The 16,230-nt window shown below is 41.4% G+C and overlaps 1 protein-coding gene across 1 annotated transcript in view; it reads left to right on the forward strand.

The window, feature by feature from the left end:
- Positions 1-16,230, forward strand: part of RP1 (RP1 axonemal microtubule associated) — a 284,608-nt gene that overhangs the window by 202,455 nt on the left and 65,923 nt on the right. The window contains exon 21 of the mRNA XM_056521929.1: positions 15,575-15,726. Coding sequence (XP_056377904.1) covers positions 15,575-15,726 — 152 coding nt within the window. The remainder of the gene's footprint in view (positions 1-15,574; positions 15,727-16,230) is intronic.

The raw sequence follows: 16,230 nt of genomic DNA on the forward strand, positions 1-16,230 counted from the left end.
AATTAGCACTTGAGGAATGGAGGCATCTGCTGGAGGGATCAAGATTTCCAGTTATTATTTACACCGACCACAAGAACCTCTCCTACCTCCAGTCTGCCCAACGGCTGAATCCTCGCCAGGCCCGGTGGTCTCTGTTCTTTGCCCGATTTAATTTTGAGATTCACTTTCGTCCTGCCGATAAGAACATTAGGGCCGATGCTCTCTCTCGTTCCTCGGATCCCTCAGAAGTTGAACTCTCTCCGCAACACATCATTCCACCTGACTGCCTGATCTCCACTTCTCCAGCCTCCATCAGGCAAACTCCTCCAGGAAAGACCTTTGTTTCTCCACGCCAACGCCTCGGAATCCTCAAATGGGGTCACTCCTCCCATCTCGCTGGTCATGTGGGCATCAAGAAATCTGTGCAACTCATCTCCCGCTTCTATTGGTGGCCGACTCTGGAGACGGATGTTGTGGACTTTGTGCGAGCCTGCACTATCTGTGCCCGGGATAAGACTCCTCGCCAGAAGCCCGCTGGTTTTCTTCATCCCCTGCCTGTCCCCGAACAGCCTTGGTCTCTGATTGGTATGGATTTTATTACTGATTTACCCCCTTCCCGTGGCAACACTGTTATTTGGGTGGTCGTTGATCGATTCTCCAAAATGGCACATTTCATCCCTCTTCCTGGTCTTCCTTCAGCGCCTCAGTTGGCTAAACAATTTTTTGTACACATTTTTCGTCTTCACGGATTGCCTACGCAGATCGTCTCGGATAGAGGCGTCCAATTCGTGTCTAAATTCTGGAGGGCTCTCTGTAAACAACTCAAGATTAAATTAAATTTTTCTTCTGCATATCATCCCCAGTCCAATTGACAAGTAGAAAGAATTAACCAAGTCTTGGGTGATTATTTGCGACATTTTGTTTCCTCCCGCCAGGATGACTGGGCAGATCTCCTTCCATGGGCCGAATTCTCGTATAACTTCAGAGTCTCTGAATCTTCCTCCAAATCCCCATTTTTCGTGGTGTACGGCCGTCACCCTCTTCCCCCCCTCCCTACCCCCTTGCCCTCTGGTCTGCCCGCTGTGGATGAAATTTCTCGTGACCTTTCCATTATATGGAGAGAGACCCAAAATTCTCTCCTACAGGCTTCATCACGCATGAAGAGGTTCGCGGATAAGAAAAGAAGAGCTCCTCCCGTTTTTTCCCCTGGAGACAAGGTATGGCTCTCCGCTAAATATGTCCGCTTCCGTGTCCCTAGCTACAAGTTGGGACCACGCTATCTTGGTCCTTTCAAAATTTTGTGTCAAATTAATCCTGTCTCTTACAAACTTCTTCTTCCTCCTTCTCTTCGTATCCCTAATGCCTTTCACGTCTCTCTTCTTAAACCACTCATCCTCAACCGTTTTTCTCCCAAATCTGTTCCTCCCACTCCTGTTTCCGGCTCCTCGGACATCTTCTCTGTCAAAGAGATCTTAGCCTCTAAAAAGGTCAGAGGGAAAACTTTTTTTCTAGTGGACTGGGAGGGTTGTGGTCCTGAAGAGAGATCCTGGGAACCTGAGGACAACATCCTAGATAAAAGTCTGCTCCTCAGGTTCTCAGGCCCTAAAAAGAGGGGGAGACCCAAGGGGGGGGGTACTGTTACGCCGAGCGCTCCGGGTCCCCGCTCCTCCCCGGAGCGCTCGCTACACTCTCTCCGCTGCAGCGCTCCGGTCAGATCCACTGACCCGGGGCGCTGCGATTCTGCTTCCAGCCGGGATGCGATTCGCGATGCGGGTAGCGCCCGCTCGCGATGCGCACCCCGGCTCCCGTACCTGACTCGCTCTCCCTCGGTCCTGTCCCGGCGCGCGCGGCCCTGCTCCCTAGGGCGCGCGCGCGCCGGGTCTTTGCGATTTAAAGGGCCACTGCGCCGCTGATTGGCGCAGTGATTCCAATTAGTGTCTTCACCTGTGCACTTCCCTATATCACCTCACTTCCCCTGCACTTCCCTGCCGGATCTTGTTGCCATTGTGCCAGTGAAAGCGTTCCTTGTATGTTCCTAGCCTGTGTTCCAGACCTCCTGCCGTTGCCCCTGACTACGATCCTTGCTGCCTGCCCCGACCTTCTGCTACGTCCGACCTTGCTTCTGTCTACTCCCTTGTACCGCGCCTATCTTCAGCAGCCAGAGAGGTTGAGCCGTTGCTAGTGGATACGACCTGGTCACTACCGCCGCAGCAAGACCATCCCGCTTTGCGGCGGGCTCTGGTGAAAACCAGTAGTGACTTAGAACCGATCCACTAGCACGGTCCACGCCAATCCCTCTCTGGCACAGAGGATCCACTACCCGCCAGCCGGCATCGTGACAATTACAAAGCCCCCATGGTGCCAGAACAATGGACCCCCCCCCCCCCCACTTGTGCCCCTATTTTGGAAACTACACCCCTCACGGAATGTAATAAGGGGTGCATTGTTACTCAGAAGAGATGGGGTTACAAATTTTGGGGGGCATTTTTTCCTATTAAAAAATTTGGAAAAAATTAACATTTGGGGAAAAAAATGCATTTTAGTGAATTTTTTTTTCCATCTACACATTCGACTTTAACGAAAAGTCGTCAAACACCTGTGGGGTTTTAAGGCTCACTGTACCCCTTGTTATGTTCATTGAGGAGTGTAGTTTCCAAAATAGTATGCCATGTGTTTTTTTGCTGTTCTGGCACCATAGGGGCTTCCTAAATGCAACATGCCCCCCAAAAACATCTCAGCAAAATTTGCTTTCCAAAAGCCAAATGTGGCTCCTTCTATTCTGAGCATTGTAGTTCACCCGCGAAGCATTTTACGTCCTAACATGGGGTATTTTCATATGGGGTTACAAATTTTGGGGGACATTTTCTCCTATTACTCCTAGTAAAAATGTAAAATTTGGGGAAAAAACTGCATTTTAGTGAAAAAAAAAGTTAGTTTAGTCTTTACTACATTTATTGTGCTAATTAAAGGGGTACACCGGCTGTCACGCCCCCTCCCATAGGCTTGCATTGAGGGGGTGGAGCGTGACGTCACAATGCTCCGGCCCCGTGATCACCAGTAATCAGACCCGGAGCGAACATGCTCCGGGGACTGATTATAATGGGGTGCTGCGTGCAAGATCATGGGGGTCCCCAGCGGCAGAACCCCTTCGATCAGGCATCTTATCCCCTATCCTTTGGATAGGGGATAAGATGTCTTAGCGCCGGAGTACCCCTTTAACAATATCAAACTTCTCATGCTAGCATGCAGCTTCCTTGTCCTTATACCTAGGATCAAATAACAAATTTTGCTTCTACAAAGAGAGATAAAAGACATTAAATTAATACACAAATAACAGCTATAGCCACCTACAATTTTTTATAACATTTTATTATTTTGTTCTAGGAGGGGAATTGGATTGACAGAATACTTGATATCCCTCCAGGTATATAGTATACTGGTCACATATATTACTAATAGCCTCACTATCTGTTGTATCAGCCATTCACTTATGTGGTTATCTGCAGCAGCCAGCAAGCCATTTATTTACCAGTTAGCTGCGAGCTGAATATTGCAGCAATGTATTCATCCGGCTCCAGGGGCGACAGGGTTAACTTTTAGCTTGACAGCAGCTCCATGCTTTGGAGCAGTAGACGCGTTGCCTGACCTGCGACGTTGGTTGGCGGACGCCTCATTGGCCGAGCCCTGCCCCTCAGCCCCGGCGGCTGATATTACGTCACACGCCGCGGCGTCCCTCCATGTGCACTGAGCAGATGGCGAGACAGCACGGCTCCCCCGCTACTGCGGGTTGCACAGGAGGAAAACTAAGACACCGAAACCGTGAGTACCACGATGTGCAATTACTTTTCAGGTATGGCATGGACGCCGAACATAGCCTGATGGCTTCTTTCTTTTTCATTGTCTTTTTTACAGGGTTGACCAATACCGGAAAAGGCGCACAGTATTTACGGTGTATTCCAAGATTTGGAAACCTTCTTTGTTTGACAGGTCATATGTGGAACAGGCAGTGTATCTCCTGTTCCTATGGCTACTAGTGTCTGATGTTTATCACGCGTCGGATTGTATGGGATGATAACACTTAGATATTGGTATTCTGTGATATAATTAGTTTAACAGTTTGTTAGCCTCTGACATGTGTTGGCAATCAGGATAGACGCTATCAGTCTCCTGATAATACATTCACTTTTTGTTATATCTTTTAGTGATAGAAATAAAAGCTAAGTTTTATTTATTCACTCCCCCTATTTATTTGCTATATATGATTTGGATTGGGAGCACTTTCTGTATACATGGTGGGTAGATACCCGATATTCTTCTACTAAGTCTTCTCCAAGGGTAAAGATAGAAAATGTATGTTACATTAATTGATCCCTTACTGACATAAAAACATATTACCTAATGTTTTACACAATATTGCATTTCGCCATTATACTTAGCCAAGGTCATGTTACCATTTAATCCTTAATTCCTTAAAACATAAATACAGTTTTTTTTTTTTTTTTTTTTTTATCATCAATAGCTCAAATATACCTTTCCTCAAATATCAAAGCTCATTCATGTGTTTATGCTCTAATTTCTCTGATACTTTTAAGTTCTTTTTCCTAAGCAATTTTAATAATGCATCATATTTGCTACTGGACCTGTTAATCACAGGGCCATTTGTAGAAGACCTAGTTAAAGTTGTAGGATCGCATTTCTCTCTTCCTGTACTAGCAGCAGCTGTGCTTTTTACAGACTGAACTGAAGTAATGCAACCAGATGTCACATCAGGCACCTTGTGGTTTTCTGACACTTCTGCTGGTTTACTTTTTAAACTGTCTTGAAGAGCTGCTACCTTTTTAAATTGATTTATAGTGTTTGTATCATCCCACTTTGCTCGTGCTTCCTAGCAAAGTCAATTATTTTAGCAGCTTCTAACAATGTCTTTTGCTCTGAAGCTATGGCTAAAATTACCAGATAAAAAAACGGAAATTTATGTATAAATGTTGTTATCATTATACTATCTTTCTCATGTCCCAGAATCATTCTGAAAGCACGCTCATAGAGAGTCATGAAAGAATATGCACCTTCCTTTTTTCCTATCTGTAATGCTGTCAACGGCTTGTATGTAGGAATGTCATGTAAGCCTTCGCAAAGTACAGATAACCTATTTATATCAGTAAATTTAAGCCAATTTTCTTTTTTGGAAAGACTGTTCTACTCTTGTATCATGTATATCATGTGTATGTGTATGTATCAGTATCATGTGTCGGCACAGACAAAGTTTGACTCGGCTTTGTTATGTCATTATCACACTGTATAGCAATATCTTTACTGTTATCAGTCTTATTATCTTCTTTTTTAACATAGTTATTGAATATTTTCACCATGTGACAAATATTCTTTAACTTAGCTTTTTCCCTATTTACAGATATTAATTTACTTTCTTGTTCTTTGTCCTTAGTTTCACAATCTCTGAATAGATTAAGCCATACTGTCTTTACATCTATCTCATCACAAGATAAATCTGTAACTTGCACAAAACTTTTTCCTGCCATAATAAAATTAATGAAAGCAATACTCACAAGATAGCCCACTTGTATACGTCAGCCTACTTTGCTTGCATGTTTGTTCCTCAGATCACTTCTCTGTGTCTGGCACGTCTTATCTCCAGCAATGGTCATCAGCTGACTTTTCCTGGCGTCCTCCAATGGTCCCTTCCGAAAGCTTGAATACGTCATGCGTTCGTCTCTCCCCCTGTTCAAGCTTGACGAAGACGAATGGCTGGCTCACCAAATGTTAAATATAACTGGATTGCTAAATTATAACCCAGTCTGACCATGGAGAGAGGGAGCTCTTTGTTTGTATAAAAAAAAACATTTACATTTATTGTAATCTTCTTGACATCATGGAAGACAGTACACAAAACATGAAATTTTTATGTAAAGGCAGTCCTTAGCATAAGTAAATAACGTAGCAAGGTTATGTAGGCATGTCCTTAAATCTTGTCTCACCAGCTGGGATTTCTTCCTAAGTGCTTCATCCAGTGTGGTGGATCCATCTTGAAATGTCCTTTTAAGATGGCCACCTCTGTTATCTTCCTCTAACTGTCCTTTTGCTGGAGGGCTGTACAGGACTTCCTTTGAGATCAATGTCCGTTCCTCCGTCCATACATCCTGGCTTTCTCTGGAGCAACTTATGCTCAAATTATGGGTGTATCCATCATTATTGAAGGTGTGTCCTTCATAAATGTGGGCGTGTTTATCCTAAGTGATCCTGTGTCTGCTATCCATAAATATACAAATATGGTTTATTAAAAGTATATATCTCCTTCTAGTGGGTTGGCTGAATATATATATTTAACTTGTGGGTGTATACATTATGTCATGACTATATTGTTCCCACTGATTAAATACATTTTTGAATTTACAAAATAAAGATTTTTCAATATACAATTACCATATATAGTATTAATTACCAAATCCTTACTTAGTATTTTTCTTCATAAATAAATTAGAATAAATAAACCTCCAACAAATTTGCATATATTATAGAATATCAAGTGTATGTAAACTAATCAATTCATGGCATTATTGGGTATTATCCTTAATTTTAATAATTCTATGTCATAGCATATCATGATATGTACCAGATCATGTTATAGTAGGCCATATTATGATAAACTATGTCATATTATGTTATCATATTAACCCCTTAAGGACCGGGGGTTTGTCCGTTTTTGCATTTTCGTTTTCTGCTCCATGCCGTTAAAAAATCATAACTTTTTCAATTTTGCACCTAAAAATCCATATGATTGCTTATTTGTTGCGCCACCAATTCTACTTTGTAATGATGTCAGTCATTTTGCCCAAAAATCTACAGTGAAACGGAAAAAAAAATAATTGTGTGACAAAATTGAAAAAAAACAGCCGTTTTGTAAATTTTGGGGGCTTCCGTTTCTACGTAGTACATTTTTCGGTAAAAATGACACCTTATCTTTATTCTGTAGGTCCATATGATTAAAATTACACCCTACTTATATAGGTTTGATTTTTGTCATACTTCTGGAAAAAATCATAACTACATGCAGGAAAATTAATACGTTTAAAATTGTCATTTTCTGACCCCTATAACTTTTTTATTTTTCCGCATATGGGGCGGTATGAGGGCTCATTTTTTGCGCCGTGATCTGAAGTTTTTAACGGTACCATTTTTACATTGATAGGACTTATTGATTTGGACTTTGGAATTTTTTTGCGCGTACGCCATTGACCAAGCGGTTTAATTAACGATATATTTTTATAATTCGGACATTTCCGCACGCGGTGATACCATATATGTTTATTTTTATTTACACTGTGTTTTTTTTTTTATAGGAAAAGGGGGGTGATTCAAACTTTTAATAGGGGAGGGGTTAAATGATCTTTATTCACTTTTTTTTTCACTTTTTTTTTTGCAGTGTTATAGGTCCCATAGGGACCTATAACACTGCACACACTGATCTTTATCATTGATCACTGGTTTCTCATAGTAAACCAGTGATTGATGATTCTGCCGCTTGACTGCTCATGCCTGGATCTCAGGCACTGAGCAGTCATTCGGCAATCGGACAGCGAGGAGGCAGGTAGGGACCCTCCCGCTGTCCTGTAAACTGTTCGGGATGCCGCGATTTCGCCGCGGCTATCCCGAACAGCCCACTGAGTTAACCGGCAGTTTTTACTTTCACTTTTAGCCGCGTGGCTCAGCTCTGAGTGCGCGGCTAAAGGGTTAATAGCGCCGATCGCGGCGCCGCGCGCTATTAGCGGCGGTTCCTGGCTTCACTATGACGCCGGGCCCGCCGTGATATGATGCGGGGTTACCATGTCCTTAAGGGGTTAACTTATACCATGTTGTGTTATATTATGTCATGTTGTGTTATTAACCCCCAGCGATCTCCATATAGTATCTGCATTCTATGCGGGGCTGCGTCTCCGGTCTCTGAAACCTCTTTGTTTCCGGGACTTGAGATGTGACGTCACACCACGCCCCTTCGTGATGTCACGCCATGCGCCCTCCATTCATGTCTATCCGTCGCACCCCCACCCGTAGACATGAATGGAGGGGGCGTGGCGTGACGTCATGTCTCCAGTCCCGAAAACAAAGAGGTTTCTGAGACTGGAGACGCAGCCCCGCATGCTGCACGGAGATCGAGGCGGGTCCCAGCAGCAGGCCCCCCGCGATCAGACATCTTATTTTCTATCCTTTGGATAGGGGATAAGATGTTTTTGGCCGAATACCCCTTTAATATAGAGGCGACTATCTGATACCACTCTCTATTCTCCATGTGCTTTATCTTATTTTGTTCGCTCAGCTGTAACAATTCCCCTACAATAAACACTGTGCTTTACTTTTATTTTCAATTTGCTTATTAAATACTCAGTGGTTGTTTATGAGCCTTATAAAAATTTCTGCTCCCTCCACTTTCTAATCTTTCCTTAATGAGCGGCATTTAAATGTTCTCAGTCTTTACATTAACAGCACTGTAACTTTATACGTGCGCCATTAAGCAAAAACCTGCCAAAAACATTCTCCCCTTTTTATTCTCATTGTATATTTGTTATTTGGATCTCCATGTATTTCAGTGCCAAATCACTAGAACCAGAACACAAATGTCAGCAGGGAAGACCGAATTTATGAAAGGAAAAGTTTAACCCCATAGCGATCAATGTGTTTTTAGCCATTTAGCATGTGCAGGGTTTATTGGCCCTAACTTTCTTTTTTTTTTTTTTGGGGGGAGATACTATTTAAATACATTTTGCAGCCCTTTTTTGTTACACAGTTTTGTAGAAATACATGTTTTTTTTTTCCTTTTCACTTTTTAAAGTTTTATTTTATTAGTTTTTTGTTTCTAGTTTTTATGCTTTAAATTGGTGAATTAAAGCTACAGTATTCAAATAGGTTCTCCATTTTGTTCAGTTTTTTGATACATAATTGATTGAGATGGCTATGGTTATGGTTTGATTGACATGCAGGGCGCGTGTTCAGCAGAGCTACACAGGATAGCTGCAGATAGGCGAGTAATCCTTGTCAATCAACTATGCGATGTAGGCAGAAAGAGGCGGTACGGCACAGAACAGACCAGACCTGGGGCTCCGCCTCTCCGACTGTTGGCCTGGCTGCCCCAAGGGCTTATAAAGCTGAAATTTGTAAGTATAAAGAAGCTGAGTGTAACTATAAATATATACCTAGAATATGCTTGTGAAGACCTAGTGCACGATGTGTGCAGCTTCACAAGCATATTCTTGGTGATAGTTGCGCTTTAAATAGTCAATAGTACATGTGAATACATAAAAGGTTGTTAGAGGGAAGTGATATTTTCATTGCCTTCTAGAAACCTGGGTACTACTAAATATTAAGAGACACCACTACAACACTAAATGCTATACAAAGAAACAAAGACAGAGGAATAAAGAGGGGCTTTAAAAGGCTGCTATGGTTAATACCTATATCTTGTCCACCTTAGTTTCTGTAAAGTAGAAATATGTGGTTTTATATTTTCGTCAATCTTGAACATTATATGCACACACCCACATCCAAATGAATTGATTTTTTGCTCACCTCACACCCCTAAACACATTAAAGGGGTACTCCGGTACCACAGCTTCATGGTTATCTAGCGTGTTTGTAGCGAGTTGAGCACTTTTGTAATTCCCATGTTATACATCTGTCCACAGCATGTCTGTTTTTTACTGACTTCTTTTCTGTGACAGAAGTTCAGTAGATTTTCAGGTTGCTTTTGATTGTCGTCCACACCTGCAGCCATGTTTGTTCACTGTTGTGGACAAGACGTCAGTGCTGCAGGCATTGCTGTTTTTTTTTTTCTCTCTGCAATGGTTTCGCCCCTTTTCCACACCCTCACAATGAATATTCATTGAATTGTTGCGGGAGGAGGGCGCAGGGATGTCTCCTCCCGCTGTCAGCCATCCCTGCGCCTGGCTCACAGTGTACTGAATACCCTGTATCAGCGCTGCGGCTGACATGTAACCCCTTCCCCGCCATGGGGACCGTATGCCCACGGGAGGAATCAGTGGAATTGGCTATGATGATTCCCCCCTCAGGCGCACGGTCCCCATGGCAGGGTAATTAGTAACATGTCAGCCTCAGCGCTATCATGATTCCCCCTGCGGGCGCACTGTCAGCTTCTCACCCCGCAGTCCCCACATCAGGGAATTAATGAATTGTCAGCCGCAGCCCGCTGTCCCCAGATTTGGGAAACTAATCATATGTGAGCCGCGGGTGCTGCTCTGCTTTCTCCCCTCCCCCCCCCCCCCAAAAAAAAAAAGATGTCACAGCATCGGGGAAAGGGGTAACTGTGAGCCACAGCGCTGCACTTTCTCCCCATGTCGGGGAGTGAATGATTTATGAGCCGCGGGCGCAGGGCTTTTCGGAGAACAGAAGCTGTCACCTCCCCCTGCAAGCGCTGAATGTCAGTGACTCGCGGGCGCTGCAGAGGAGGAAATCAGTGTGAGCCGTGGGCATAAATTACAGTAGATTTTTGAATATCTCCCCAACTACATTTTTTATTTGAATAATCTATCTAATCTTATTTCACTCTTGAACTATTTTATCTTATTTCCCTCTAGAACTATCTTATCTTATTTCACTCTTTTGGCTTTGGGCATTTAGTGTCCCACAGTTAACCTTAGTTTCCTCCACCAAATGGACCATTGTTGTTGAGCTGCACACCTTTCCATTGATTGCAACATGACCCCAGGTTAGCCAATCATTGCTTGCATTATGTAACAAACAGCTTGCAAGCCAATAAGGAGACAGCATAGGGGTGGATTTTAAATGCAGATAAAAACCCTATTCACTGCATTGCGGCCACCACTTTAAAAAGAAAGCTGAGAGATAACACAGAGGAGCTACTAATCCCCCAAAGCCTTTAAACATCCAATAAAAAGCAAGATAAGAAAACATTGAGCAGTGGGCTGTCCTCAGACAGGGACCTGTCACCTGCATCACTGTGTCTGGTTGGTACACTTCAAATCCCAGCAGTGTCACTGTAAAATGAGCCCATAAAAGCTATCACATTACACTACAAAGCAAGCTGTGCAAAATAGTGGGCTGACCTATATGTTAACATAAATACACCTTAAAAGTGTTTATAGTAAATGTGGAATAGGCATTTTAGGTCAAGATGCCTGTATTTTCTAGGTTGAATAAAATAGGTGGCATTTTTACCTAACATAAGAGGCATTGTCTCTACTGGCTATAGCTAACACTAGTTCACCACTGCCTGTTGTCAGCTGGCTACTACAACTCCTACCAGTTCATCACAGCTGCTGTGTTCTGGATACTACAACGCCCACCAATCCACCACTTCCTGCTGTACACTGGATACTACATTGTCACTAGTCTAATACTTCCTGCTTTCCGCTGGATACTACACCTACCACCAGTCCAACTCAGCCTATTGTCTGCTGGCTACAACTACCACAAGTCCATCACCCTTTCTGCTGATACTACTACCTGCCAGGCCTATACATATACAACCCATGATCCCTAAATAAGGGATAATTTTTGGGGATTTTTATACAAAAGATATTTCTTCTTCACTATTTTTGGACACCAATCCTGTTGCAAATCCCAAAAGGGAGGATATTTTGAATGCTTGAAAAAATCCATTGCATCTTCAGTTGCCAGACTCAAAACCTGTTGCTACTCCCAACCTGGGAGCCACAAGAACACCAGCCCCTACATATGTTTTGGTAAGAAGGTTATCTCACTGAAACCTATATTGGGACTGGCATTTCTATGGCTCCCAGGTTGGAAGTAGCAACAGGTTTTGAGTCAAGTGAAGATTTTCTCTGTTAGTATGCATTGCAATTTATAGTTAACTATTTGCACTTGAACTTTCTATCTATAGAACTTGCTTTTGGCAGCTGTGTGCTAATTCACCTTCTATACAAGTATCTTTAGCATGGTGCTTGCTGATTATACCTTATGCATACCATTGCTTTAGTCATTAATTTACATAATATATATTGTAGGAGGCCGGCAGGTAAAGTGGTGGAAGGTAGATACGTGCCAAATAGGTTGCTGTATCAACTAGTAAACTTCCAGGGTTGTCAAGGAGGCCGATCCAGAAGTCCGTTTCAGCATTTCCAGGGAGCTAAGTTGCCACAAAGAAACTGCAATATATGTGCCACCGAAGTCCCGGGTTCGGTGGTGAAAAAGAGCATTTGTAGTTACTGGACCTCTTAAGGCGTTTAAAGCCTGTTGCTCCTAGACCTCAGGTGAGGAGAGTGTGAACCTGAGGAGTTGTTTGCCATTTCTTCCACATTGTGCTACAAGTTGGAGCACAAAAAGGTGCCCTGGGAATCAGGACGGAGGTAGACTGGCATCTCTGCACCAGGACTAACCACCACTACATGGTTATGTAAGGACTTTAAGCTGGAGTCACATTTTTGTTTGTTCTGAGTTTAACGGCTGATTAAGCCTTCTGCTGAACTGTTATGTTCCTGCTGAATTGTTCTTTAATAAACCCTTTTGTTTTTGCACCAACATGCTGCTTGTTTGCCTACCATTTGTGCAGCTAATTCCCACATATATATATATATATATATATATATATATATATATATATATATATATACCAAGAATATATATATGGAATAAGGTAAGATCATACAGTATACCTTCATCCCTGGATGGTCCCCAAAATTCCTGCAAAAGGAAACACAATGACACAGAGCACATAACAGTGCTTATGCAATCTCCACAAGAGTGAAAATTATATTTTCAGTCCCAGGTGGCTTTTTATTATTATTCTTATTTTTTTTATATAGTTTTATATATGATATGAAGGTATTATGTGTAATTCTTATTTTTTTTACATTTTCACTCCTTCAGTTGTCTACAGTTATATTACACTGCTTATTCTGTTTTCTTTTACAGCCTGTAGCTCCTTCACATTAGTCAAAAAACTTACAATACTCCAGTTAAGATTCATAAAAGGAATCCTGCTTTATCTGATCATTACCTTGCAAGTTACATTTTAGAACTGCCTTTCCTTTTTTCATTTACTTTAAGCCTCTTCTCTTAATATCCGTTTTAGAAGAGAAATTACTGAATGTATTGCAAATCAGCAAGGCTCAGAATGATTGTATTTTTCCATTTTGGAAACAGCAGCTGTGGTGCTACCTACTGAGTACTAAGTTTAACCCCTTAACGACGCCGGACGTAAATGTACGTCCTGGTGAGCTGGTACTTAATGCACCAGGACGTACATTTACATCCTATACATAACCGCGAGCATTGGAGTGATGCTCAGGTCATGCGTGGAAGGTCCCGGCTGCTAATAGCAGCCAGGGACCCGCCGGTAGTGCGCGATCGCGCAGATGTCCGCCATTAACCCCTCAGATGCCGTGATCAATACAGATCACGGCATCTGCAGCATTGCGGTCACTAAAATGGATGAACGGATCGCCCGCAGCGCTGCCGCGGCGATCCGATCATCAAGAATGGCAGACGGAGGTCCCCTCACCTGCCTCCACTGCCTTCCACGGTATTCTGCTCTGATCTGAGATCAAGCAGACCAGAGCAGAAGATCACCGATAATACTGTACAGTGCTATGCCCTATGCATAGCACTGAATAGTATTAGCAATCGAATGATTGCTATAAATAGTCCCCTATGGAGACTATTAAAGTGTAAAAATAAAAGTAAAAAAAGTAAAAAAAAGTTTTAAAATATCAAAAAAAACCTCCCTCAATAAAAATTAAAATTGTCCCATTTTCCCTATTTCACCCCCAAAGAGTGTAAATTTTTTTTTTTATATATACATATTTGGTATTGTCGCATGTGTAAATATCTGAACTATTAAAATAAAAATGTTAATGATACCGTACGGTGAATGGCCTGTACGTAACAAAAAAAAAATCCAAAATAGCTGCTTTTTTATAACATTTTAATCCAAAAAAAATTTATAAAAAAATGTATTAAAAGTTTTATATAAGCAAATATGGTATCAATAAAATGTACAGATCATGCTGCAAAAAATGAGCCCTCATACCGCGCTTATATGGAAAAATGAAAAAGTTATAGGTCTTCAAAATAGGGGGATTTTAAACGTACTAATTTGGTTAAACAGTTTGCCATTATTTTTAAGCTCAACAGTAATAGAAAAGTATGTTATCATGGGTATCATTTAATTGTATTGACCAAAAGAATAAAGAACACGTCATTTTTACCGTACATTGTACGGCGTGAAAACAAAGCCTTCCAAAATTAGCAAAATTTCAGTTTTCTTTTTAATTACCCAACACAAATAGTATTATTTTGGTTGTGCAATACATTTAATGGTAAAGTGAGTGATGGCATTACAACGGACAACTGGTCGCACAAAAAACAAGCCCTCATATTAGTCTATGGATGAAAATATAAAAAAGAGTTATGATTTTTTGAAGCCTAAGAGGAAAAAATTAAAACGTAAAAATAAAATTGTCTGAGTCCTTAAGGCCCAAATGGGCTGCGTCCTTAAGGGGTTAAAGACACATTCTTTATTTTCTATATCTATGACATAAAGAAGATAGTATGACACAAAGTTCTCTGCATTTATGTTAATTAAATAACAGTAATTAATGACAATTTGTTAATATATACAGACCAGTCCATGCTGTTAGCATAGATGTGTGTACATAGCTATATGGATTCCAATTGGCCTTGTACACATAGGGGGAGATTTATCAAAACCTGTCCAGAGGAAAAGTTGCTGAGTTGCCCATAGCAACCAATCTGATTGCTTCTTTCATTTTGCAGAGCCCTTGTTAAAAATGAAGGAAGCAATCTGATTGGTTGCTATGGGTTGCATAAAGTAGTTTCAAAGGATTGCTTTTTGGGCCCCAAAACACTAATGGATCCTAAACAAAATCAACAATGTAGAAAGAAGAGTGTTAGTTTTTCCTCTGGTTGGCCCAGAATGCTTAAAACTGTCTAATCTTAAGGGATAAGTGTCTGATAACTTCAGTTCACAAGAATACCCCTTTAATGAGGGTCTGTCGGCTATAATGTCTGTATTTAGAAAATATAACTATTACTCATGAAATAACAAATCTGGAGCATCTTTTCTTTTCCACGTTGTGTTGCTTCTTTGTTATTCCTTAAGATTTATGAATACATTGGAAACTAGGATCTTCCATTTTAAAGGTCCTTATTTTCCATAAATTCTCAGAGCATTGATGCTAGTAATGTAAAGCATGACCGCTGATTGGTGGCAGTGGTCATGTGACATCTGCTCCTAAAGTAAAATTAGAGTGCAGACCGGAGCCTGAATGGGTGATCAGACAGGGATCGGAGAGGTGAGTATCAGTTAGTTTGTTATTTTAATGTTATTTCAAAGTGATTTTTAAATTAAAAACATAATTAAACAAATGGATAACAACTTCTGCTAATAACAAAAATATAATACATTGTTTCTGATGAAACTTCTGCTCTAATTTCTAGTAAATATTTAATTCACTGTCTACTCCTTCCTGTGTTACCAGTCTTCAATCAGAGCAGCTAAATGTAAATGTGGCAACATATAGAGCACTTTGGATTGTATAATAATGATAAGTACCTGTCTGTTTTCCAGTTGTGAAATACAAGATTAACGTCTACACAGGACATCTAGAACAAGCAGGCACCGACTCTCCAGTTTATATCTGCTTGTATGGAGAACAAGGAGACTCAGGACAAAGAGTTTTGTTCAGACCAGGCTTTCTCAATCCCTTCCAGAAGGGGCAGGTAAATGTCAATTTATTTTGTTATTTATTTTTTATTGCTTAGCTTTTTTTTTCCTATATGTCAGAAATGGAAATAACAGGTTTTAACAACATGGGATTAAACATTTATACTGAACACTCAATGTGCAAGTATGGTTTGTAGATAGGGGATGACTTTACACTTAGTATGCACTGTAGGTTATAGTTGGATGACTGGTGGGGTACATGTCCGGGGTGCTGGGTGCCGGAGGGGCACCAATATGATGCTCTGCCTTGGTTAGGATATTTAGGGCAGTGAACTTATTCTTTCACTTGGTTGACAATAAACCTAGATCCACCTCTAACAGGAAACACCGGTCAAAAGTGCAAAGGGTTCATGTGTTAGACCTTTGATGCATAGGCTCATGCAAGTGAGCCCCCGCTTAACTTACATTAGGCATTCTGAATTCTATGAGCACATACATCCATTGATCTCACCAAACATGTAGGTTAGGGGTTCTGTCTAATGATTGTAGATGCACTCACC

The sequence above is a fragment of the Hyla sarda genome, chromosome 5, assembly GCF_029499605.1.
Source record: "Hyla sarda isolate aHylSar1 chromosome 5, aHylSar1.hap1, whole genome shotgun sequence".
In the NCBI taxonomy this organism is placed as follows: Eukaryota; Metazoa; Chordata; class Amphibia; order Anura; family Hylidae; genus Hyla; species Hyla sarda.